The 27,963-nt window shown below is 40.4% G+C and overlaps 1 protein-coding gene and 1 pseudogene across 2 annotated transcripts; one reads left to right on the top strand and one right to left on the bottom strand.

Moving 5' to 3' along the window:
* Positions 1-842: 842 nt before the first annotated feature.
* On the bottom strand, positions 843-21,054 carry LOC105902433 (annotated as a pseudogene).
* A 3,968-nt stretch (positions 21,055-25,022) lies between these two features.
* Positions 25,023-27,078, top strand: LOC116222789 (liver-expressed antimicrobial peptide 2). 2 transcript variants are annotated; one of them, XM_031577521.2, is made up of 3 exons: positions 25,024-25,203; positions 25,524-25,666; positions 26,304-27,078. In XM_031577521.2, the coding sequence occupies exons 1-3, from the start codon at positions 25,138-25,140 to the stop codon at positions 26,338-26,340; spliced, it is 246 nt and encodes an 81-aa protein (XP_031433381.1). In that variant the 5' UTR covers positions 25,024-25,137; the 3' UTR covers positions 26,341-27,078. The 2 variants fall into 2 exon arrangements, with proteins under 2 accessions (XP_042565402.1, XP_031433381.1); XM_042709468.1 differs by lacking the exon at positions 26,304-27,078 and having other exon boundaries at positions 25,023-25,203; positions 25,524-25,670.
* The last annotated feature ends 885 nt before the right edge of the window (positions 27,079-27,963 follow it).

Here is a 27,963-nt window from a genome sequence, read left to right as displayed (position 1 = left end):
CATCCTATACACAATGCACATATATGCTGCTTATTGAAAAAGAAATCATTCCACATCCTATACACAATGCACATATATGCTGCTTATTGAAAAAGAAATCATTCCACATCCTATACACAATGGAGTGTGACAAGGTTATTACTTCTTATATGCTGTCATATGCTTGGTCATCTAAATTGTATACCAGAAATGTCAACATTTCTAAAGGCCACCCTGCTGATGTGTCTGCTTTTTGCTTTCATATGTCCACACCTAAAAATGAAAATATTTAGCGATATTGAAGTTGTTTTCTTTTCTTTTCGGTAAAAATAGATCATGTCTCTTTGAGCAGACCAACATTAGTTCACAGGGCTTGCCGAGGGAGTGCAGCTGCACTTGTCTTTTTTGATAATTCTATGCCTTTCAGACAATTCTCAGCACATGCCACCATACTGTGAAAGGTAATACCAATAATAATATGAAATACATGTCTATAAGCAATGGAGGCCAAACTGGGTGTGTGCATGTGAAGGCTGCTCAGTTACATGTCGTTTTCTGTCAATAAGTCATCAGCCACCACATTCTTGGCTTTCTGCCGTTTCAGGTGCGCTGCTTATGGTCAGCAGCAAGTGTAGGCTATTTTTGATGTCACCACTCATATTGACTGTGTGCCTGTACCTAATTCAGTGTAGGTTTTGTAAAGTAATTATTCTCACCTAATCACTTTTGATATGACTTTAGCGTTGCGTTCTGTGTAAATATTGTTCCAGAACATCTATGAATATGTATGCACTTGGCATTAATATCAGGAGAAAAAAACACAACCTATCAGTGTCTAGAAACGCAAATAAGACCAGCGCAAGTCAGACAAATATACTTTATTGTAAAATACAGTGTGTCGTTAGTGCAAAAGTATTTAACATTTATGCATTTTAATCAAAAGTAACTGATAAAAGTGACAGCCTACAATATTGTCACTCACAATGTTAAGAATGTATAAAGAAAACACAGGATAGTCATGAGCTTGTCTATTTGAACAGATAATGTGGTAAAAAGTATGACATTAAGCTCACACTGAAATAAGATTCTTCAAATGTAGCACTAAAGGGTGTGGTCACTTTGTGTGTATGGAAAATAGTTTTAAGGTATAATAGCTGGGCTGTTTGAATATTTGTTCACATTTATGCATTGGGTATGCAAGAAGTGCAAAGAGCCAAGCATTTAACACTTTGGAATCCTGAAAAAAAACATCTAGAACTCTGACCCAAACAGCATGGCACATGAAGCATACAGAAGTGTCATCTCTCATAAGAGAACATTTCTAGCTCTTGATGGACTACAAACATTACATTTGTAGCCATTCTCTTGCATATGGAGGAATATGGTTAGTGTAGTCTCCTAAGATAAGGAAACTCTAATAGCACTTTGGATGCTTTGATGGATGCTTAGATGTAGATGACATTCTGTCACAATAGTCTAAAGCTTCTGACATGGAACATTCATTGTGACACTACAGCAGCTACCGAGAGCGACACCACATTCTATGGCGTGTTGGGCACCATATTTGCAACTGGGTGCACACCGACTCAGGCACAAAAGGCGCCTATGGACCTGAGAATATCCATGCATATACCAAAACCCATGGTGTCCCACATCACACATCAACTTTAACACACATTATAACACTGAAATAATCCAAATCAAAAGATATACAAAGAGAGGACATTCTTGACTTCATCATAAAAAGTAACAAGGAGGATGGTGCTCTGGACTATGTGCTTTGCGTCTCTGAACAGATGGATATGTAACTACTGTCAGAAAGAGGCAGAGAAAATTGCAAACCGAAACCACTCAAGCAAATTCCAACAAATTGATTAACTGAGGCAGAAAAAGATATGAATCGAAAACGTAATTACATTCAACAAGAAATGTATCTTCACACACTGTGCAATGACCTGTAAATATCTGAGGCATGTTCTGAACTTGCACATCACTACCAGCGGTGCAATCTAAAGGTTACGCAGCATATCCTTTAGCTATAAAACAAATATGATAAAGATCAGTCGGCCTGCATACCATGCCCTTACAAGCCAGGCTTGCCATGTTCTTTTCCTCCTAGAAAAAAAATCAACGTTTTGGCCTCTAAGATGGAAGGTCATCATATCAGGAACAACACTAATCTACCCAACTAGTCTCGCAAAGCCCCATTCAAACCAGATCAGAAGAGAATTCGGAAAGTAAATGCACAGAATTCCGCCGTAACCGTGGCAGAAACCCAAATACATTGCCTTCCCCAGCAGGACTTCATTCCCAAGGGGAGAAAATAAAGAAAAAAAAAATCAAAGAAATGAAATGCATTTGTCCTTTTCATTTTTTGGAGATCAAGATAATCTTTTGAGAAGAAAATCAACTGGGTTGAAATTCAAAAGGATGGCTTAACACAGCTTGTATAAGGTTACCAGTGTTTCTTTTTAAAACTTCATCATGAAGTTAAGCTCTTTAATTGACATATAGGATGGCAGCTGATAGACAACTGAGGTATGTACTGTTTCATTCATTCATTCATCACACAGGAAGGCACAGTTAACCATCTACAGTGTCCTGCAAGCGTTTGTACTCCTAATTTAGCCCTATAGTTACTGTCTGCTAAATGACACTGTACTGAATCCATTCCTCAAAGAATGGAATCACAATGTTATCACTTGATCTTGAAAGAAGTTTCTTTGGCATGGCCTTAGATTTATCACACAGAAAAGAGGATGGAGGATGGAGAATGAAGCTTGACTGCTTAAACCGGGCAGTCATCTCTTCATAAAAGTCCTCTGAATAATTACAAACTAAATCTGCTACAAAACACTATTTGAGGACAATCATGTTCAATGTGAATCATCTAGTCAAAATAAATATTCACTTCTTACAAAAAGGGAAATAATCCCAAATAAAAGTCTACTAAACAACCCTATTGTACTAAATAAGTGCAACAACAGATGCTGTCTTCACAAAATGGTTTGTATGGCTTGGGACACAACCATAGACCATGCTCACTCTACACAATCTTCTTCAGTATGCTGGGAACATTAGGATTTAAACAAAGAAACATCACTTCACACAGCAAACAGGAAACAGGATATGGCAATTTAAAAAAAAAAATTCATTTAAGGGGTGAGCCAACTGAGCTCAAAACTTTTTTAAAAACGGGAAAACACAGCAACGTATTTACAGATATTTAACATATGCAGAATGGAACAGCTGATGCGTCACACCATATGATGCGATGACAAATGATAAAATATACTATTTGGCACCACCACAGTTATCTGTCATTGGCACACACCCTCAAACATTGACCTCTGGAATCCTGTTCAAGCTCGCTCCGCTTTTACAGGGGTCATGCCAACATAGCTGCCATTTTTCATGTTGTCCTCTGTTTTGTCAGTCACTGGCGAATAGATTGTATCCTCCTTAGCGGTCGTCTATGGAGATAGAATATATGGAGGGGTGTAAAGGCCATGTCAATTCAAATTAAAATGTGTAGGTATTGTATGAACCACCATAAAAAGTCTCCAAGAATTCATTTCAATCAGGAGTATTTATGCTTTCAGATAAACTGAGGTAATTACAACCAGTGACATGCATAAGCTAATATATACAACCAGTGACAAGCATAAGCTAATATATACAAAAGCATATGAACTGCAAGTGCTGTTAAGCAAAGAGGGGCAGAGAAAGTGAAATTCACCTCACCAGTTGTCAAATGTTAGACACAAGGTTAGGATTTACAGGAAAGTAACGGTAAGCTTCGGAAAAATCAAAGCGTTTCACTTGACTCTGAAGGGACACAGGGAGCAACGGACCAACATCAAAACACAACTTCTAGACTAGTGACTAAGTGTCAGTTAGTACACAGGGGTTAGTAATAGGATTGATATGCTATGGAAAATTGTTGCAGTTATGTGAGAGATATATCAAGCACCAGCGTTATGCACTAATGTTAAAATACTTCAATCTTACTGAATTGGTTATCATAGATGAGAATGAATGTTTCATGAAAGAGCAATTAAGAGCAGTCATACATTTATGAAAAAAAAAGTCTATTAAGAATAAAACTTGTCGGCATATCTGGCAAACAACACAAAAGGCTCTTTTACCACTTCCACTTACCAGTGTGATTGCAACCTAACATACTCAAAACACCATCATTCTTAAGATGTGCAATAAGCAATACTGAAATTCTAAACTGTCTGCCACAACAGAAACAGAAAATACAACAAGCTAGACACCAGGGGGTGCTGTTGGTTCAAGTTATAAAAAGGTGATCAAATTCTATCCAATACTATCCAAGACATTTCCAGTAGTGACAGTTTGGTATGGTAATGGTACTTTGTCACAAATGGCTGCTGGGAAACACATCCTTCTGTTGTGGGGTTTAAAAAGATGTAGATCATTAGAGAAAAAGCTCGGGACAGCTAGATATGCTCACCTTCCTCTTGCGGAGACGAATGATAAGGATGAGGAGGATGACGAGCAACAACCCTCCAAGGGCGATGATGAAGATAGGGAAGTTGGATGCGATGTTGGCGATCAGTAGCAGCTTGTGCAGCCTGGCCGCTGACACGTCATCAATCACCACAGTCTGGACCAGAATGAGCAGGATTGATGGAAGTGCACAGAATCTTAAAGACCTTGGAGACTGAATGTATGCCCCAAGAACACAACAGGACACCGCAGACAGGATATGTGCTGCATGTGTGGAAGTGATCCTACTGTTTTTCACAAGACAATGCAAGAGAATTAAGACAAAGGTGTGACAGCTAAGTAACCTACCTCATTTAGGAAAAACAGTGGGAAGACTGTTTGGTTGAGTCCTTTGGTTATGCTGTGAGAGGGAGAGGGAGTGTGACATTAGAGTTAGGAATGTCACCGAGCACTGGATATTGTACAGTGGAAACAAATACTACCCCATGCTGGGCCAGGTGTCAGTGTATGGGCCGCTTAGAGAGCGCTCTACTCACGGGAAACTACTCAGTCCCTCCAGAAGGATGTTGAACTGGGCCCTCTTGCTCGCGCGAATCAAGATTCCAGTAGTCTGCAGACACACACAAACCACACAAACCACACAGACATTCAACTGAAAAGTTAGGCACAACGAGACCATTCAAACCTTTTCTTTTCACTAACTTAAGGTAATCATTAACACCCATGAACCATATGAAGAGGACGTCTGAAAGGCACATTTGAATGAAATACAGTCAGGAGAGGTTCACAGCGATAGCACGTCACTGTGCCAACACAAAGCAATCTTTGAGCTGTTATTCAGTAAACAAATATTTACATATCCAAATGGAAGACCAACATTGTATTACAAATAACAAACCCCTAGGGGGAGTAAGTCAGTCAAATTGGACTTCCTTCAGGTTCTGACAGTAATATTGAGGTCAATAAGAGGTCAGAGGTCATACCGGATTGAGGTCCACGTAGGTCTGGTGGTGCTCCCTCACTGGTGAGATCCCATCGATGGCGTTGATGTAGTCCGTCTCCCCCAAGTAGAAATGGGGGAAGGACACCACTACTGGGGCACCTGAGTTAACGCAGGCAGAACACACTTAGGAACCCTACAACCTTCAGGCATATTGCAGTAAAAACTACATTGTACAGAGACGGAGTTGATGATGGTTTACTTATCATGTCTAACTGTGCAGAAATAAAATACATTTCAGGCATGGAAATGCAGAAATAGATGCAGTCATGTTAAAACCACAATAAGCAAAGGGGTGTGACGGGCATTCAAAAACTAAATACTGTAAGGAATCTTGGTTACCTTTCAATCTTTAGCCACAATATTCATATTCATGAGGTGGACTGACGGAGCAAACCAACCAAACCCTATAAATCCCGGTAACATGCTATTTTGTGTTCTTCCATGATATTAAAGAGAAAAACAGACTCCCCTTAACACTCCGTTGACAGATGCCCTAAGTTATACGGATACAACGATTACGGATTTCCTACACTTCACTTTTCCTTCCTGAACAGATAAGCAAACATCCACAAGCCAACTTCCACAATGTGCACACCCACACTAACATGGGGGTTTTTCCTTTTCTCCCAAGGCTGTACGGAGTCATTTAAACAGCATGTGATGGGAAGCGGAGGGGTCAGAGGTGTGTGTGCGGCCCAGCCTGGCAGATCCATCACAAGAACAACAGCAGCACTCCTGATTGTAGTTTTCCCACAACAGCAGTCACGCCATGGGCTGGCCACCGGTTCCGAGCGTTGTGGTGTAAGAGACATTCCAACCTCGCAGCCTTTTTGACCTTTAGCCCAGAACAGGCTGGATCAAGGCGAGATCAAGCTGTTTGAGGGTTACTAAAAGGCACTCTTCCAGTGTGATCATCACCAGAAAAAAAGGAAGTGATTCCTTTGTTTCACCCATTTCTTTTTTTAATTAAAGGAACTGCAACTGAATATGGACAGTCACCGGGTCCATGTGACAGTTTCCAAATGAAGAAGAGCTTTGTGGTCCGATTCCAACATCAAACCTGAAGGTCAAGGTCAGGCTATGCCTGAACGTTTGTGTAGCTTACATTCATAAACGAATGCCTTGGAGAATGTTCTTCTCTCCAACAGATTTGGTATATATTTGGACAGTTACTCAATACTGCTTGAATACAGCCCTTCAAAGAGCTCCAGGTGCTGTGGGGCTCCCCAGGCTTGCCCTCTGCTGGGCAGCTTCATATCTCCACCAACACAGGTGGGGAAAGTGGAACAGAGGTGAGAGTCTTCCCTCCTGCTGTGTTTGGCAACACCGAGAGGGTGGAGGACAATGTTGGTGGCGGCTCGAAGTATGGTCACCTGAGTGACGTTTCTCTGACAACAGACCACAAATACTGTCTGGTAGTTACCAACAAAGCTTAAGAAATGGCTCTAAACAGTTCAACAAAGGCTGAGGATCACGCGAGTCCCCCCACCCTGAGACATTAGTCTCATTGTTGGGAAAAAACAGCATGGCCTTGAGACAAATGTCAAATATTCCGTATCACAGTGTGACTCTCAAAGTAACCAAAAACTAACAATGACTCATTCTGTTTGGACACGTTTGTCACACATCAAGTAACACCACATCAACGACATTTCACAGCACAAATCGCTTAAACGGCACAATCAACAGTCACTGGGAGCAGCCATACCCCTACACCCACACAGCAGCGATTATAGAGGTCCCAGAGCTTGGCTCAGATCAGGTGATGGGGCTTAGCATATTGAGCCTGAGCCAGAGGGGGGCTGGTCAGTTAGCTCTGGTGAAGAAGGGACCAAGAGAGAAACAACAGGGACCTAGACTCAGAAGAGCTCAAGCCCAAACAATGAGATTACAGGTCCCTACAGTTGTTCACAAGGCTCTTTTTCTTTACTGGAAAGGAGAAGGAGGTTTGTGGTGCCAGAACTTGACCTACCTTTCTTACAAACTGCCACCTTGAGGACACCCGAGCCCAAACACTTGCCGGGTGGGGAACAGAAGCCCTCGTTGTCAGGGTTCTCCTTCACACTGGCCATCACAGAGCGCGGAGGAGTGAAGCGGTAACCAGGGATCCCCTTCACGTCCACATCCTTCTCAAACTCCATGTAGATGGACCTGGTGCCACACACAATAGGAGCCAGTTAAGAAGCGACTACACCGCTACTGTCTGAACAGAAGACATAAGAACAAAACTGAACATACATCCCCCATGTGGCAAAATGAACACACAACGTACATACATGTTTGGGCTATTAGAGGATATATCTCTATACGTTTTATGGAGAAGAGCCAGCATTCTGCAGATCTGTTAAGAATTCCTTCTATGAATACTCACTTGTTAATCCATTAAGAGAGAGGGTAGTCTTAAACATAAACAAACAAGTATCTGTGAAACTGCTTTTCATAGGTGCCAAACCTAAGATCTACATCTCCCCATAAGCCAGGCAATGGTGTACATTAAAGCAGCAATAAGGAGTTCTGTTCCAAAACTAGTAAGCTAACTACCTAAAAGGTATGCAAAAACCTTGCAAATATCAACAAAAGCCCAGCTGAGACTAACTGGCGTCTTTTGGCAGTATAGCTGGCAATGTCATGCTGTGAAAGCTTTTCTTCCATTTTTGCAGGGTATTCGAGCCCGGAACACAGAACTACATAGGCCATATCCTGGATGGCTAGTGGGAAAGACACAGGTATTTATCTGTCCTTCATATGACCATATCCTATCAAAATTAATTTGAGGATGGTACCAAAACAAGTTGCCTATAAAACCATACCTCAAAAAGAGTCAAGATGTCGCATAGTGTCACTTTAAAGAAAAGAGAGGAATGGACTTGGAGGATGCAAAGTGTGCCCCCTAGAAGCACTCCCAGACCCACCCCCCTGGGCAGGTCCATGAGGAGAGATGTTTAACAAGCGATTTACTGATACGTAAAGCTCATTATTAGATATAATCTGATACACTGCATTGCGTTGCACTTTTGAGCAAGACACTCTGGCATTTTGTAGATTATCACAGAAACTATGCCTTTTGCTGAGTGATTAAGCCTATGTGGCTTCTGCCAAGAAGTGGGTTCACATTGTGTGTAAAATGGCAAAACACGGCGAAAAGTTGTTCTGTACAACGGTCAAACATTTTGCAATGAAATTTGTGTAAAGCAAGAGCAAGGGTGAACATGGAAAGAGGAAATCTAGTTTTCCCAACGGCAGTTTGGCTGATGACCTTCCTCTGAGTGTACTTAAGTAGGTCAAAGGGCTTGGGGGGAGAGGGAGGGTAAGACTTGAGCAGCATCCAAAAAGAGCAAATATGTCTGCCATACCAGCAGAGCAGATGCTTTCCACTTCGAACAAAAGAGGGAGGGTGTGTACGCGTTCAATATCATTCCCAGTCATTTAGGTCAAGGTTCCCACTCAGAATAGATCCCATCACCACCCTCTCCATCTGACCAATAACAACAAGAACCCCTCTCATGTAGGTGAAAAGTCACACAGAGATGAGAGGGAGCGATTACATTATGATCGTTTGACAAGGCGCACGTATCAAAGTGAACTCATGTCTACAAACCCACAGAGGCACCCAATCAGGACTGAGGCTGGACCCTCACAAGCACGCCACCCAAACAATAACCACACATGATGTCACCAACCTGTTTTCAAACAGGCGATGTTGTTAGGGGTCAAACCGTACGAGCACCGCTACTATTTTCTGATAGACTAGCACTTTGATTCATAACACTTTAAAAAGGTTAATTCTGTAGAGGAAAGAAATGTTTCGCTAAATGTTGCAAAAATTCAGTTTCAAGTGAATCCCCATGTCGTAACATAGAGGAATTTGGTTCAGGTAATCAACCAGCTGCAGCTGTTCTTGGTAAACTATTTCATACAAGTCAGCCAAAAATAAGTGAACTTCTCACAAAGGACCGATGTCTGCAAAACCATGGGAGGTTTCACAGATCGTTTCAGTCCCAAATGAACATATGTCAGTTGAGGACAATCAAGGCAAGATGACCACACTTGCAATCCCTGGCTTAATGTACCAGACACTCTTCATGTCTTGCTTCACATTGAGTAGGGTCAGCAACTTCAGTCTGAATTGCATTACAAAGTCCCCCCAAGCCCTATTATAACCACAGAGAATATATTAGTGAGGTCTATTTATATATATATATATATATATATATACTATATATTATATATATATATATATATATATATATATATATATATATATATATATATATATATATAAATACTTTTAATTTAATTTAATTTAATTTAATTTAATTTAAATACTTTGATCTCCTTGTGATATTAAGGGGTTAGATTAAATATATCTCTGCAGTTTTATTTTCTATCTTATGCTATGCATTTTATGTATTCAATTTTATATTTTTAATAATTATTATTATCATATTATTATTTTTTTTGCACTATATCTGAGTTGTTATGTTTCTTTGATGTCTATTTTTATGTGCATGTAATTTCTTTGTGCATGTTATGTATTTGCTGTAAAGCACTTTGAGCTGCATTCTTTGGCATGAAAGGTGCTATATAAATAAAGTGTTATTATTATTATTATTATTATTTACTTTTATTTACAGTTTGGGTTGAGCTTACGTTGAGGTCCTAACAAAATATTACCAGCTATGTGCATTTCTTCACATGACTGATGCTTTAGTCAACCCCGGATTAAAGATTCATTTATATATCATTTATATGTCATTTATAATTATTTATATACATTCAAGTATATATCAAATATTAAAACATCTCAAAGCAAGAAGCAGCTGGTCCAGAACTCAGCTGCCCGTATCATCTCCCTCACCCCCTCTTTCCACCACATCACCCCCATCCTACAGCAACTCCACTGGCTTCCAATTCACTTCCGTATCAACTTTAAAATTCTTCTTCATACTTTTAAAGCCATCCACAACCTTGCCCCTCCTTACCTGTCTGACCTCCTTCACACTGCCACCTCCACCCGCTCCCTCAGATCCTCCTCTTCCATCCACCTAACTGTCCCCTCTGCCCGGCTTACCACCATGGGGAGCAGAGCTTTCAGCCACTCTGCTCCCAAACTCTGGAACTCACTCCCACCTGACATCCGAAACTCCTTCCCTCAGTTCAAATCCTCTCTCAAAACCCACCTTTTCAGGATTGCATTCTCACTGTAGTTGCCATGCTGTTTTGACTTGCACTTTTAATTTTAATTGTTTTGTTATTTGTTTGCTCCTGTTTTAAATTGTAAAGCGTCCTTGAGTGACATGAAAGGCGCTGTGAAATAAAATGTATTATTATTATTATTATTATTATTATTATTATTATTATTATTAAGCAAGATGCTTAAAAAACGAGTTAGGGCTAAGGAATCATTTTATTTAGGTTGTATAATTAAATTAAATGTTTGTTTAGTTTAATTTTGAACAACCACTGCTTACTACAATTTAAAGGTTGCTTAATCTGTGGTGATAATTTATTGAATTTGATAAATATTTTTGTTAAAAATACTCATGCAGCCCCTCTTAACGAGAGTGCATAACAATGGTAGCTACATCTCAATGGCACATTCCCAGCCAGGAGATGCTCTGGAACTGGCTGTTCTCAACCAAACTCTCACTCTCGGCTGCTCTGGATAACAAACGGCAAACCTTGCCAAATGCTAAAGAATTCATGGGAGGCAGCCGACATTTGGCATTCAAATATCAAACTGCTGTATCAGGCAGCAAGTGGTAATCCTGGGAATGACCTTCAGAGTAACTTCAGTAATGAGTCCATCAGATGTATTTTTTGTTTAGTATCGTTGAAAATCCCAGACCATGGCACGTATTTTGCCTAGCTCAAATTTACAGGCGTGCATAAACAACTTCCATGAGTCAGGTTTATGTCCCGTTGAGGACGTTTCGAGAGACAAGTTACAGACTATCCGGAATTATTCAAATAATTCCCATGCCTCCAACAAATGTATCCATCTCAAGACAAGTGAAATAATGTTCACAAGGAACTCACTTTGTAGAAAAGAATGTTCACAAGGAACTCACTTTGTAGACCTACCCTTGACCCCATTCCTTCAATCACCAGGTCAAAAGTCATTTTATCCCATGGAAACCTTTAAACCAAACATTTGGTGCTGTCCAACTGTCAGACTGAGCTATCAGTAGCTATGGTGGCTGCTGATGCGAAGAGCTGGGTGAGGCTTTTATGACATGAACAAGTATAAAACCTTCATGCTATTTATAACATTCACTATTGCCACCAAAAATGACAGAATAAATGTAGAGTATATATGTTGATAAGAGCATGTAATTTACTCATAATGATACTGATCAGGACAAGCATCACAATGCTACTGTTGGCTTGAAACGCATCACGTATTGTACACCTGTATGAATGCTAAATCACATGCTACTGTTGGCTTGAAACGCATCATATATTGTACACCTGAATGAATGCTAAATCTGCTAATCTCTCCTCTAGCAGCCAACCTCAACCCACTTACAGAAACCTTAAAGATCCAGCTCATTTCCCTATTGCAGAATCCTAACAGATCCAGTTCATATCCCTGTTACAGAAACCTTAAAGATCTAGTTCATATCCCTGTTGCAGAGACCTAACAGATCCAGTTCATATCCCTGTTACATTTTTAACATGTGTCTTTGCTCAGTTTATCAAGCATCAATTTCAGAAATTGCATCTGATGAACTTGATGAGGATACGAGCAAGACCTAAATCCGTCCTTCTGTTCTCTATGTGAGGATACAAGCAAGACCTAGATCCTTCTAGAACCTTCTGTTCTCTATCTGAGCAAGTGTATGAGCCCCAACACACCTGCACAGGTCAGGGGTGAAGATATTAAGGCGCTCCTCCTTGGTCAGGTAGGGGTGAAAGGCGCTGCCATCTGAGCCCTGGATCAAGTTGCTGTAGTTTGATGACCAAAATGTCAGCTTCCTGAAACACAGACAGAGGCAGAGTCATGTCAAAGACACATGGAATCAAGTGTAATACTACCCACTTAACATTATACAGTCAATAACCCCCAGTCAATAAAAAGTAATCAAATGTATGCTTTATTTGCCACACCACATCGGCTGTAAGCCCTCACATAGCTTTGCACCACTGGATAAAATAATATGGGCATGTATAAGAATATATAACGGGCAAGGCTACCAATACAAGGGTCAATAAACATCTCTGAAATCAGAGGGAGGTGGTCATGGCTCTTCATGTCTCTAAAACCACCACAGGGTGTCTGGCTATCAACTCTTGCCTTGCACTCATGTAGACAGTGGTGCTATGACCACAACTTAAGGACGCTTGGCCTCAAGAACATTAGAAGCAGAGTCATGGGAAACAGCACTGAACCTCAAGGGAAAGACATTCCACTCTGATTTCATAGAAAGATTGTTGCACAGTCTGGGATCAGAGTGCAGTGCAGATGTTAAGATGCTTAGACAAAAGACGAAAGGTCATCATCACCTTTCACCTTTCCATGTGTCTACACGACCGTAGTCCATATAGTCTGCCTCTCCAGTGTGGTACACAAATTCTCCATCATGGCTCCCATTTTTCTGCAGAGAGTGATTTCAATTTACATTAAGTCATTTAGCAGACGCTTTTATCCAAAGCGACGTACAAAGGAGAGAACAATCAAGCTACGAGCAATAGAGACCTAATACGATAAATACTACTTTACATAAGAAATCAAAGAAAAAGTGCGGGAATGTAACTACTGTAAGTGCGAGTTAAGCACTCTCCAGTGTGGTACACAAATTCTCCATCGTGGGACCCAATTTTCTGCAGAGAGAGTGATGACACACCACACATTGTGCAAAACAGAAGCCCAATGGTTCAGAACACTTTTAGGCAATCTTTAAAGTCCATACTTTACCATACTTTTCTTGAATGGCATTCATTTTACAGGCATGTTTATGAAAGGCTACTTGCAGTAGAACTAATGCATTCCCAATGTCCTTCAACAGTCATTCCTCAGCTGGAAATAAAGATCTCATGGTCTAAAGGTTGAACTTCAGGAATAGCCTCGGGGTGAGATCTGTGGGGAAAAAAACTTACATGTATCATGAAGCCGAAGTCCTTCTCAATGCTTTTCTTCAAGCCAGAGACCCTCTTAAGAAGTGGGTCTTCATAACCCCACAAAAGATCGCTGACAGAACGTGTTGTAAATATTCCGCCCGTAGTCTTCATCCACACCTTGACCATTGGGGCGAAGAAAAAGTTACCCTGCGCTTTGTTCATCACAGCCTATTGAGGAAAAGAAGGCAAAGAGAATGATCAACAAGCACAAAAAGACGGGACAAGACGGGACAGAAAGAATAATATCAGGAAGACATGAAAGCATGCATGCACACACATACACAGTTTAGTTCAATGAAGCACGTCTTACCAAAGCTGGCACATTGACAGTTGTAATGAGATCAACAGCAGGGTCCCCCGCTGATTTCTCCCGGCACGAACACAAAGGTTTTGGGGGTTAAGGCTGCCACCTTGGTCCCGTTCTCCACAAACGTCACATTCTCTTTGGGCCGATACTCCCTAGTGATGAAAAGAGTGGGAAACTATTTGGAGGCGCCAAAAGGGAGGAATGTTTTTTGTAATGTCCTTGAGCGACACAAAGAACCAAACCATACAAGGCACTTGAAGTATTTTTTAATAAATCTGGTTAATATGGATCGTTTTGTCTGTAAATATAAAAGCATTTGTATGTTTTCCACCGGGTACTTTATTCCAAAAAGTGCAACAAGGAAACAATGAGTGGAGTGGTCACATCTTAATGGTGTTAGATAACCCGTCGGCTGCCGGCCTTGTGGGTGCAATGCAGACTGGACTGTTTAGAGTTGTGTCATAAAGCTGGAAATGAAATGTTTAAGGGACATGCCTGAAGTTGTTGTGAAAGCATGTTGCCTGCATCTATAGATACATGAAGATGAGCTAAATCACACTACCAAACCAACCTCTTAACAATAGTTAGCAGCCAGCACCAGGAATAAATGGATTAAGAGACGGCTCATATTGCATAATGTGTCCTGGGATGACTCACACTCAAACAAAGTTAGAGGAAGGTACCATCACCACTCAAAGCAGAAAGTAAACAGATACTCAGGCCATGTATGGAAACGTGAGGCATGAACCTGTACCCCAAACAGTCATACCTCACCTAACTCTTGGCTTGCATTTTCTATATACCAGTCACTAATGTACACAAATGTTCTACAATGCCAGTCCATCCTCTAAAATACAAAATAGCGGTGTAGATTTGCCAGAACTATTTCCAGTAACAGTCTTCCCTCAGCATGTTCCTGTTGGTGTTCACCTGAGGCCTCAAAGACTCACACAAGCGAAGCTAGAAGGAAGATTATGGCTGTAATACCCCATATAAGACGGCTTTGGCAGACACTGTACATCTCCACTAGAGGTGTGAGAAGAAAACTAGACAGTGTAGTATTGCAATATTTGTTTGCAACATTATATCAAGACAGTGGCACCAAGTATCGTGATATTTGTTTATTTAATATTATGATTTTAAGATATCAATAAGTTGAGAGGCTGGTGGCCAGTTGTGACTATGATGACTCATATTTTGTCCTGTGTACCTGTAGCAATAAGGTCCAACCTCCACGACACGTGGCTTCTCCGTTCCTTCAAGGAATGCATCAGAGTTGGTGACATTGAAGAAAAAGAACTCCATGAACACAGGGGGTGGAGGATTCTTCCAGCTGTCAAACACCTTACTGCCTTCAGTAAGGGTGATCGCCTTTAAAGAATAAACAAACAGACAAATAAACAAAACAGGCTATTGCTAATGGCTGTTTCTTACTTGTATTTCAGTGTGATCCTCATAGTGCCAAGTACTTTAATCCAGTGGTTCTCAAACCTTTAATGGCAGGTCCCCATTTGACAATGAGAAGAAAATTAGATTCAGAGATGTAGAATGAATCTGGAACTTTTATCTTAATGTGGCTTGTTATGCCTAGCAAATATACCTTGCCTACGTTTTGTAGGCTAATTTCATCTGTAACCAAATGGTGTTACCAGCTCATTTAAAAGCATTTTTCTGGAATTCTTGTTAAATAATTCTAATAATAATAAACATGTGTATGTTATATATATGTGTGTGTGTGTGTGTGTGTGTGTGTGTGTGTGTGTGTGACTAGACTGAAGTGACTCGTCTCATCACCATAGTTACAGGCTACTATGCTCTAAGAGCACTGCTAAGAGCTCTAGGAGCAACGTCTGGAACTCCGCCCAGCCCACACTTTGGGAATCACTGCTCTTATCTATCTAATGAAGAATGTTCTGGAAATGCATGTTGCGTTCTAAAACATGATGCCACCAGGAACATGGCCACTATTTAGTGGAAGTCCTGGTGTCCACCTGTAAGCTAAAACAAGCTGAGCAACCAATATTTTTACAAAATGACATGAATGCTTTATAAATGGTTTGACAGCCAATTAAGTCAATACGTTGAGTACAGTCTTGTACATGTATTGGTGAAAAACACTTGGCGAACTTATAAAGCAGTATTTATCAGTAACTATGTAAGCAGCATTGATCAGTAAGTACTGTATGTGATTCTGTGAATGATCGAACCAATCCAAGTGGCCCGTCCTCAGTAAGTGGCTTACAGGACACTGCTGCAATTGCCGTGGCAAAGAAACACTCTGCACTGGCCACTTGCAACCCACTTCATAATCTGACACAAACTTCTGCACATGTGAATAGAAAACCTACAAAATACAAATACTGCAACCAAAAATGTATCAGAACACAAAAACGTGTACACTGAAAATCCCATAATTGTTTAATTCTCATGTACCTCTCTCCCACTGTCAGCTTGATATGTGGCATGGCTTGGGCTCTTAGTTTATAATACAGATATGCTTTGAATTCTATATAGACCTTTTCCGTCACACAGAGAGCCCTTTGTTGTTAAAAGAGCAGTTTCTTGGGGCTAAAAAGCTTTTCTTCAGGCCTGGAGTATGACCAAAAGTTTAAATAAATCCTAAAAAGCTTCTAAGTAGAACCAAAAAGATCCTTCTCAACAGAAAGAACAACTGCATTAACACACAACACCTGGACAGGGGTGGAGTGAGACCACAGGGGGTGCCATTAGAAAACAAACATACACAACAGTAGGCTGATACAAGTGAGACAATAGGACGCTGTGTATTTAAGACATGTTTTACAAATAGCCTTCTCACCGTACGTGTCAACAGCCCGAGGCTGGCATCTAATCTTCAATGCCAACCCTAAGGCCAGGCATGTGTTTATTGGAGATAGTGGCAGATGGACATTGAGAGAGTGCCCAGCAAGATCATATCTGTTTGCTCCAGGCCTGCTCCTAATGATTCTAAACTGACTGATTCCAGTGAAGTGAGTACCTCAATAACATAGCTGGGAACTTCAGTTTGGCACAAACAAACAGAACTTCTTTTTAGGGCAGGTGGACTGTACTGTAATCAACAGTGTGGTCCAAAATCCAAAGTTTAAAAACTATGGTGGGGGGGGGGGGGCTGGCACACAATTAATCAAATACAAAGTAGGCTAACCAAACATTGCAAAAGCTAACCTCATTTCAGCAGATATTCTTGCAGTGGCATGCACACGTGTTCAGCACATGAATGAATGGATGAAGAGATGAGTTTCATAACATTAAACCCGATCAAGTGATGGAATGGTGAAGTGAAGTGAGCGGTCCAACTGTTAGGTGAAAATTCAAACTCCAGTTTACCTCGGACTCCAGAGTTGTATATACTGCAAGTGTATTTATATTTATTCAACAACAGTTGTCGGGCTCACTCACAGCAAGGATGAGAGTAAAGCACAAACATCGCACCGGGTGTATATAGTACATTAAGATTGATCTAACTCTGACGCAATAATTATACATGTCAGCAGAAATAGACACACATGAACTAAGGTGTCTGTGTCATGCCGGCTGCTTTCTGTCACACCAATGCCTTCAGTAAAAGATGGCTGGACAGGCACAGTTTGACCCTTCTTATCAACTCTGGCCACACCCCAACATGGACAGAAGGATCCTTCTTTTACACACGTAGTTTACACACACATGCAGACTAAGTGGCGCCAGCACTTAATAATCTAAGTTACACACAGGAACACAGAAAAGCCATGTTCCCACACACAAGCACATGATTCATACAAAGGCATTCATTAATACAAGCCATTGATTAACACATTATTTGATCATGAACAGTGTTTCACAATTCTATCTGTGCAATTCAGAGGTGTGTCCTTGACTCTTGAAGTGAGTGAGCTGCCATGAGTTGACATCGATCACAGGGGCAGCTCGCTGGGCTACTGGGCCATAGGCACTGTGAAACTGGACTAAAGACCAAACCTTGTGCCACACAGTGCACTATGTGACTGAGTTTGGACTGAATACTGTGAACATGCTGTGCTATAATTAATATGCTGTCTTCATATTCACTGTCATAGATTATGCACTGACAGTAATGTTCTTTTCAACATCGTTCACAGTCATACTGCACTGCAGTTAAGAGGTTCCTGGAAGATGGCTATAACCCAAATACGTCATGCCAGGCTTTCTAATAAACTAATTTTCACCAAATGCATGCATTACATATTTGTACCTTATTACATTACATATTAGAGAATGGGATTGGTTTAAACATTTACTTTGGCCCACTTTGAATTCAAAGTCATTCATTGTCAGAATTTATAGCCCCGAGAATTTGAATGATCTTACTAGCAAAACGACTTCCAAAATAACTACTACTTAAAGTAACAGTACGCAACAATTTGCCACTTTTTAAAGCGTTCTTTTGCTTTTATAGATAACTAGCACTGGTATCACCTTCAAATGAACTCTGATGGTATACGGTCATATGAAGGACACACAAACACAATTTCGTACACTTAGAAAATTCAGCTTCAGCTTTGACAGGAAGCAATCTCTTCCTTCTGTGAACTTTGACCTGCAGGCCAGGGAACTTAGCTGAACAGGTTTTTGAATAAGGCACTCATACATGCAGGGTGACTGAAAGTTGAGGGGGGGGCAAGGAGGGTAAGAACTAACTTGGTAGAGTACCATTACCATCACACCTTGCATGTACATACTAAAACACCCTGGCATTCACACAAACAAGCATTCAGCTCTCAGGGTTCTTAAATGTCGTAGCAGCATTACTTTATATACCCTCATTGTCCTGAGATCACATGACATCACACCCCACCATTCCGTGGGAGGAAAATAGGTTGGCTTAGTTTGCTTCCTCCATGTTATAATCTTGGAAGGAAAGTTTGCCCAAACATTTATATTTTCTCTGTTCTCTCATTTCCTAAATGAGAAGGTAAACAGAGCCATAAAAAGACTGTAATGACAAAGAGGGAACAAAAAAAATCACTGGCACCTGTGTCGTGTTATTTTCCCAAACCCCAAACTAATTCTTTGAGAACTCTCTGACCCTCACATGACAAGGTTGGCAGAGTTTAGCTAAAAGGAAGGTGGCACAAAAGCAGTTGCGCCACACCAAATGAACGTACAGAGCAGGGTTTCAATACAAAATGAAATAGTTGAACTCACTTAATAAAAATGCTAAATTAGTCTGGGGTTAACACACTACTACATGCCTGGTGGTATGGCAAAGAAAAGGGAAGGGTTACCTTAAGTGGTTAGTTTTATTCTAGGCTGTGGGTTCACTTGCTTTTGCAGCTATTCCACAGGCACTGGACTTAAACGTACCAGAAGAGGGTGGGGAGACCCTCAGATCATTACCATCTTTGCAAATTAGAAAGCAGCAAAGAAAAAGCAATCATGAGGACAAAAAGCATTGGCAGGGTGTGTAGTCTACTTCGTCAGGATAAATAAAAAAATAAATAAACACGTTATTCAACATTTTTCATTTAGTTAAATGGTACAAGGTACGAAAGATATTGCAGTTGTCCAGACGACACAAAGATAGATGGAAGAATGATTTATCGTGGGATTTAAAACTGCCCATCCTGCTTGGTCGGGTTAGATGCAAAGTTGAGATAAAAATGCAACATTGTGTGAAACAGACGTGAACAGAAGCATTGACGATTTCACACAAGAGGGAATAAAACCCTTTTTCTCCATTGGGACACTCCAATGCAACTCTCTCCCAGAATATTACAGAGCAAAATAAGCTCCATACATACAAACTTGTTGCGTTGACAACATCAAATTGACGGTTATTCAGTCCATAGTACTTTTTTAGTCTCTTACAGTATGAGTCCTCTTATGCTATGGTCATTGAGCATCAATATGGCATTAACTTCAGCACAAGGATGCATGGAGACAAAGCAATAATGACTATCGTAACTGTACTGAAAGGGATATTCCAGGCTTAAAAACGTAACGTTATCGCATCATTGGGATCCCACCACTAAAGAACGATCAAGGGGGGTTCGTGCCACCTAAATCTACTTAGCACGCATTGCACGGGCAATACACCCAGTGTGAATACACTAAATCAATAGAACTAGAACAGACGATAGATATTTATGAAAAGGAATAAAACTAGACCAGACCAGATATATTTATGAAAAGGAATAGAACTAGACCAGACAATGGATATTTAGATTTATGAAAAGCAACCATCTCTGAACCATGTGGCGAGAGCAGGTGTCGAGTTCCCTACGTACAGACTTATCTCAAGAAAGTAGTTGAATACACGGTACAATGCAAATTAGACTCTAAAACTATAATAGAATAAATTAAAATAAAACTATTTTGATAAAAATATATCAAGCCACTCCTAGCCAATCAGCAGACTAATTGATGTTTAGGACAGTTAAAAAGACAACCCTCGTTACCAAAGCAGAACAGTTAGCGAGTAACATTAACACAGTATGACAACAAGGATGACCAACTGGTTCATTTCAAACTTTCTTAATCCCATTGAAAGTACGACCAAATTAATCAACAAGCGAGCTAACGTGGTTATAAACGTTTGTGTTAAAATGACTATCATTTAACGTTACATTGGGTCCAACCTGTTGTTCAGTCTGCACACACATCTCAAGTTTACGAATATTTTAGTCAACTTACCCCCTTCAGTTGCTTGGTAATTAATCGTGGAAACACATCTGCGACCATCAGAGCAATACCAACAATTAATAAATGAGCAGCAATAATTCCGGTCGCATAGATGCCACAAGACTTTCGCGTCATGGTGATAGGAACAGTTATTGCAATGACTGTCGCAAGCTCTGAGTTAAGCCTCAGTTAACGGCGTCTCACAAGCTATGCGTACAACGTCTCCCGCCAGAAGTGTATAACGTTATTAGCTCTATATGTTTGCTTTGGTGTTGAAATTATGCTGGGAAAGGGGAGCAGATAGTTACGCCACGGAGCTGGAATAACTCAAGCTCAAGTCCACGTTGAACTGTAACGGTGATTTAAATGAGTAAACAAATTCGCCTGCCAAATGCTTTGGCGCCAGAATCAACCAAAACTTATCTCTCTGTCTAACCTCCGTAGCTCCTCTTTACTGAAATACAGTTAGCAAACACAACCGTTTTGTTCATTTACAGACTGTGGGCGTGTAAATCTATGCAACATGCCTATGAGTGTCTGTAGTGGGCTTCGAAGGTCATATTTTCACTGGTGTGAAAGACAGACTCTGATTGGACAGGACGGCAACTTGGTCCCTACCCCCTAAGCACTGTAAACTTGTGCATTCAGTCAATCACCTCTCCAGCATACAACTTTTTTGCTAGCGTTGTTGACAGCGTAGTTCACAATATTCAAGTGTAAGTAATACAAACATATTTGAACATTATGCAAATGTGGATATGTACATGGATATTGTTTTATGTTGGCTTCTGTAAGGAGAAATGAATGGTCCTCTAACAGAATGTGCTGTTAAGCAAGACGGTACATTTTGGAGGGGGAGACGCAGGGGCTCGTGCGGTTACGCAGAATTAGAACCCGAACAGTTGCCGGGCATAGTAACCACATATTTAATTAAAATGTAATGTCATAGTAAATAATTAAAAACTAAATTTAGAAATAATTAGAAAAAAATCCCTGCAAAAGGGCACTCGTGCCAAAATCGGCACCTGCCGGGGGGTCTATCTGAGCACGTGCCTGCTGTTAAGTTTAGTTTGTTTAGGCCAGTGTGTCAGTAGCTTGTATAGAAAAACAGCAAAATACAACAATAAATTAATACATTTAGCCTACCTTACCTTCTGTTTTGGTGAAACAAAATGAAGATCAAAACATCACTCCCCCCCCCCCCATGCTTTAACAAAAATAACTGAATTATAATAATAATAATATAATAATAGGCCGCAATGTATAATGTGAAATATAGGCTATTGTTTGTATAATATTGAAAAATAGTTCAGATTAGCTCTGTATTGATAGATGCCCCCCTTTTAAAATTCGGCTCTCTGAGAAAATCTCTGCATTTCTGCGTTGTTGATAAGAAGAGACTCTTCTGCTTCTCCGTGCGTATTACTGCACTGCGGGTCTACATGAACACGCGTGGGGCCGGGACAGTGCACATGAGCGTACATCAAAATACTAGCTAGATATTAGTCTAACTTATCGGCCCCCTGCAAAAAAAGAAAAGATTTGTCAGTGGTCATACAACGTGTTATCAAAGTAAGCAGGGTTTTAGGGACACTACAGGAGCAACAAAGAACGGTAGACATATTTGTCCTTAAATATTCATGTCAAACATCTTCACATTTACCAAAAAAGTACCTGATCAAAGCAACAAGTTGCCTTGGTGTGAGGTTGGATAGAATAAGAACAGTCCATACACATGTGCCTTTGACTCTTGAGGAAGGCTATTTGAACGATAAGCAATGTTTCACTCTATCTACAATAATGTCTCTGTCTTGGTCCTGCAGGAGAGGGCTAACGTATTATTTTACGAATCATGGAATAGGGTTCCTTGTAAATGTTCAAGTTGAAAGGACAAATCAGATGCGTTCTGATGCTTTTGATATTGTGAAAATCCGTTTCTAATGGCTTTGATGGAATATAAATCCATACTACAAGTATGTGTCTGGTTGGATAGAGCATGTACATGGGATTCAAGGATGTAAAGGCGCACCATCAAGGAAATTCTCAAAATATGACTGATAGAAGTGTTCCTATCCCTCTCATCAGTTCCAAAATATGACTGATAGAAGTGTTCCTATCCCTTTCATCGGTTCCAAAATATGACTGATAGAAGTGTTCCTATCCCTCTCATCTGGTATACTGATATCCAAAATATGCAACTTGCATCCTTATCTTAATGAGTCCCTTATTTGGACCTCTTTGAAATTCCCCTTTCTTCTCTTGAATAAAGTCACTGGACTGTTTGGAAGAGGGAAAACGATTTCTTTGATGTCCAAAGAAACTTTGATTCCTAAACACTAAGAAAATGTGACATTAGAACTGAATACAATTCAGGACAGAATTTCAACTCTCACCTATTTGCCTAATTTATTTATAGTTTGAACACAGCATCTCAGTTAAAAAGAAGACTCAAAATTATCTGTTTCGCTAATTCTTGGTAAACTGATTTTCACTTTCCTCAACAGTTATATAAGTGTTGTTTACATTAAATGGCCATGTATTAACAAATTCTTAGGTCTGTGTGTGTCAGTGAGAATCTGTAAACACTGTAGTACCAATGTAATTACTGAAACTTTTTTTGAGAGCCTAGTGCACAGGTCTTATTTTCTTGAGAGCCTATAGTGCACAGGTCTTGTCACAGTTCAATTCAAGTCATTTAGCAGAAAGAACGGGTATACAACTGTTTATGCTTAATGTAAGCCTTCAGAACCTAAACCCAAATCATATCCCCCTCCTACACTTCCCCAGTGAACCCTACTGATATGTTCTGCATTCCTTGCACATCTGTGTAGTGTTTGGCCCCCTCAGCATGAGCGAGGGGTATCTCTCTGAGCCTTGAGCTTTAGGGTGTCTGAGCCGTCATCCTGGAATCTTCTTTGAGTCCAAGTAATCCACAGCCCCAACATATACTGCAGATGCTACAGTACATTTACAGAATATTTCTGAGGTCACAGTTGTTCAAACCTCTGTTTAAGTTTCAGTTTTCCCATCAGTGTAAATCAGGGTGTGGACATGAAAATGACAGCCCAGTGCACTATATGTCTTTATGAATCCACAACAACCTGCTGTAATCAGTAGTAATCCAGTAATCCAATGTTCATTAGAAGTATCAGTCATAGAAATGACAATGACAGCTATGATGATGAAGCAGACAATACAGCTATCATTAAAACCAACCCATTAAGTGCAGTTGGCTTGTATATATGTTGAGCTATAAAAATGACTGGAGAACAGCAACATGCAGATAGAGGAATGTTAGTATCACCGTTTAAATATGGAGAGCAAACACATGTCTACACACACCTCAAGATTCACATCTGTTTGTCCAAGGCTAGGTACTTTTATTACCTTGCGGGAACCAGAACAATATCTTGGAGAGCAACAGTTTGAAACCACGTCACACAATATTTATAGTGGATTAGCGCCCCCTACTGGTTTAATTGATCAGGTACACATTTCTTAACCCACAAGAAGCACTGACTGTTTATCTACCCTGAGGCCCGCAGACGCTTCAGGACAAGGAGTAATTATTCACACATTTGTGTTTAGAAAACACCTCAAAACACAGAATTTCTATTCACTGCGTTAGATTCGGCTTGTTGTCAAGAGGGTATCACGGGTCAGGATGTTTTTTTCTTGCGTAGAAATCAGTCAAACTTTGTCAGCACAACAATAAGGCTTTTCATCATGTTGACATCTCAAGTTGCGATAATAGTGGTATTATTTAACATACGTTTTAAAACAGTGCTGTTTCCAACTGGTGGATGATAGAATTGATGGAAGTGATGGGATTTGTCAAGTCAAGTCAAGTCAAGTCAAGTCAAATGTGTTTATAAAGCACATTTAAAAGCAACTCATGTTAACCAAAGTGCTGTACAATCAGAGTAGGCAATCACAATAAAATAATCAATATAAATAAACAATATGAAAACAATAAACAATTAAAAAACTGTCATTTAACTTTTCTCAGACAAAGTAAAACAAAAACAGAAACAATTGGCATCTCAACTCAACTGAAATTGCAACAATACTGAAACGTATTCACTCCAGTTCAAAGACATTGAAAGACATTGTTTATTTATGGCCAAACGGGGTTAGGGGGGAAAGGCTAATATATCAGCTTGCACCTTAGTGGAAGTAGAAAGTATAGTAATCCCATAGTGGTCCATGCCGATTGGTTAAAGGCTAGTCCAATGGTTTCTAAATGAACCTAAAGTCTACGCCCATTAGGGTGCAATGACTGGAATGGAGCGTGATCAGACCCTATCTATTCATCAAGTGAATTTGGGTCTGGTTATACGAGGCTAAAAAGAAGCCATCAGAGACGTGGAATCACCCTGGTTACCCCCCACACCCCCCCCCCCCCCCCCCACCCCACCCCCCAGCAGATGAGGTGGCCTTTGCTCGCCTACGCCAGGTGCTCAGTGCCCTGACGCTCAGTGCCCTGACGGAGGGCTTATCAGAAGATTATCAGCTGTAATATAAAGACGGCTCGCCTCTCTCACTTTCCCCATTGTCGAACACACAACGTCTCTTCGGCTCCTCCGCAAACATGATGACCACTGATCAGAGGGTGATTGCCCTCACCGTGCTGCTGACCCTGATCTGTGCCAGTCAGGTAAGACAACACAAGTCAACATGATTGATTTTTGAATCCCAAAGACCATTAAACCCTTCAAAATCAACACGGTGAAAGTTGTAGAGGCCTGTTGTTTTTCACAATATTATTCATGTTCTGTTGATGTCATGTTCTGGATTATTTTGCACTCAAGATTACAGTCTTGAGGTCTCTATACATCTGGTTGCAAGACTGCAATAACTGATAGGACATGTGGGGTTTTGCTCTGCCTCGTTGCTCTTCATGCTATTTAGAGTAGGTTTGTGTTGGTGTTGAACTGTGCAATCTAAACACACGGTACACGTGTCTGTGTCTGGCAGGTGAGGTCCGCCCCGGTGCCCGAGGACTGGGCCACTGGCCTGATCCACCGGGCCAAGCGGTCTCTGCTCTGGCGCTGGAACATGCTGAAACCTGTCGGAGCCAGCTGCCGAGAGCACTCGGAGTGTGGAACCAAATACTGCAGGTGAGTGCATTACATTTAGATTTAGATTTAGATTTAGATTTAGTCATTTAGCAGACGCTTCTATCCAAAGCGACGTACAAAGGAGGGAACAATCAAGCTACGAGCAATAGAGACCTAGTGTCACAATAAATACTACTTTACAGAAGAAATAAAAAGTGCAGGAAGGTAACTACTGTAAGTGCGAGTTAAGTACTAGTTAGAGGAGATAGCATTAGAGGAAAGATAAGGAGAGGTAGATGAGGAAGGGAGATGAAGTGCAAGTTAGGAAAGGAGGTGCTCTCTGAAGAGTTGGGTCTTCAAGAGCTTCTACCACCAACATCCAGCTTGTCATTTTTCTGGCCTCATAATCTCTTCCTCCTTGGGTGCATTTCACAGGTTAGCACAATTAACATGTACATCAGTTATCAGCTATCAGCATTATGTTTAGACAGGGTAAAGGTTGTAAGATATGGCAGGCTGTAAAGTGCACAATCAATTCCTGTTTACACTATATGGAAATGTATGTATGCTTTCTTACCTTACATTGACTTATATTCCTAGTTATATTGACTTATATTACTTAGATGTTACTGCCGATGTGACAGTTATTCATTGAGTTCACTCGCTCACGTCTGTACGCTCTATTTTATCTTTGTAGGAAACATACGTGTACATTTCGTAGCTTTTCCTCTTGAATGTTTGGATTTCATGACCACCTGGACCTAAACCACACTGGGCTGTTGAAGTTTGCCACAATTACAATACCAATGGAGCAGAGGACATCTAAGATAAGGACCAAACCCCCTGTATTTGGAAGTGTCTTTAGAATATAAAAAGGGATAAAATGGCGACAGTAATGCTAGTACCTTGTAGACTCACATGTAGCTGCCTGACTGAGACCACGGCGGTAAAACCCTACCATGAGTCGACACAATGCTGTTCCTGAGACCACGGCAGTAAAACCCTACCATGAGTCGACACAATGCTGTTCCTGAGACCACGACAGTAAAACCCTACCATGAGTCGACACAATGCTGTTCCTGAGACCACGGAAGTAAAACCCAACCATGAGTCGACACAATGCTGTTCCTGAAACCATTTTTTGTGTTACTCTTACTAAACATGGAATTTTATGCTACTATACTGGCTTGGAATATGGTATTCAGAATATGAGGCAGTTTTTATGGTTTTAGGATACCTTAGATACCTCAAAAAGGTTCACCAGTGAGACACTGATCACATTTAACTTATGTGAAGAAGTGTTGATTAATGTATTTTAAATTACAAATGTAATCAATTGGCAAGAAGTTACCATTGTATCTTGTAGTAAGCATCAGGCCTTTCAGTGTAGGTATGGACATGCACACACTTCTTATGTGCCAGGACACTTTGATGTACTAAATACATTTGTGAGAATTCAAAGATTCAAAGCACATTTGGTTTCTTGGAAATAATTTATTTGTGATAGTTGATGTATTGCTGCTATTTATTTGTAAATATGATATATGGGTGGATAATGTACATAGTATCTGTTATTTAATACCACAGTTATGGTGTTTAAGTTTCTTTTTTTTTTTAGAAAAGAGCAAAGAAAAATTCCATTTCACACAATGCAATAAAAGGAAAAAAATAATTCTCAAACTTAAAAATTTACATAATTCATGAATTGATCAAGTTTTCTTCATGAGCAGTAGAAGCAGGATCCTATATTACCACTCTGTCCATACAATGGTGATTTTCCATAGGCATCCAATACATAATGTAATTATTATGCACATGTAAAACAATCATTTACACACATTGTTCTCCAAACATTTCCTGATAGAACTAAAAGCAAAGCTCCAATTATGCAGAATTATGTGAAAGATGCTTTAAAAAATTAGGCCATATTTTGATTTGATGCATACTTTATGCAAAACACACATTTAGTAGTTTGAGGATGTAGTGCCTGAACCTGTACATCAAGAGAACAGCACCTCCATTACTGTACTGAAACATCTGGAATACTGTGTCTCCACTGAGATGAAACACATGCTCTGATCTTTGATCATTAGGTCTGTTAGTGTGTGCACTGGAGAGCACTAGACAGCTGAGCTGTGTACTACACTCTGCAGAGATATCCAACACGACTACTGCACACTACAGCATTACAGTCCTAACACAGGCAGACAGTGGTCAGGGAGGTCACTGTGGGAGTTACACAATCTGCAGGTCAAGTGAGGTCAAAGGGGCTGAGCAAGAGGAGTATTTCAGTAAGTGAGCTCACTGAGGCCATATGAGGCAAAACCACAGAACACAAGACCAGGACCAGAACTGCC

This window comes from Clupea harengus, chromosome 12, assembly GCF_900700415.2.
Source record: "Clupea harengus chromosome 12, Ch_v2.0.2, whole genome shotgun sequence".
In the NCBI taxonomy this organism is placed as follows: Eukaryota; Metazoa; Chordata; class Actinopteri; order Clupeiformes; family Clupeidae; genus Clupea; species Clupea harengus.
The sequence above is the reverse complement of the archived record's forward strand: the minus strand, read 5'-3'. Positions and strand labels throughout refer to the sequence as shown.

Bases quoted from the DNA above. Each gene is read 5' to 3' on its own strand.
- LOC116222789 (XM_031577521.2), top strand. From the start codon at position 25,138: ATGATGACCACTGATCAGAGGGTGATTGCCCTCACCGTGCTGCTGACC. The intron at 25,204-25,523 runs GTAAGACAACAC...TGTGTCTGGCAG, and splicing joins CCCTGATCTGTGCCAGTCAG to GTGAGGTCCGCCCCGGTGCC. The intron at 25,667-26,303 runs GTGAGTGCATTA...TTATCTTTGTAG, and splicing joins TGTGGAACCAAATACTGCAG to GAAACATACGTGTACATTTC.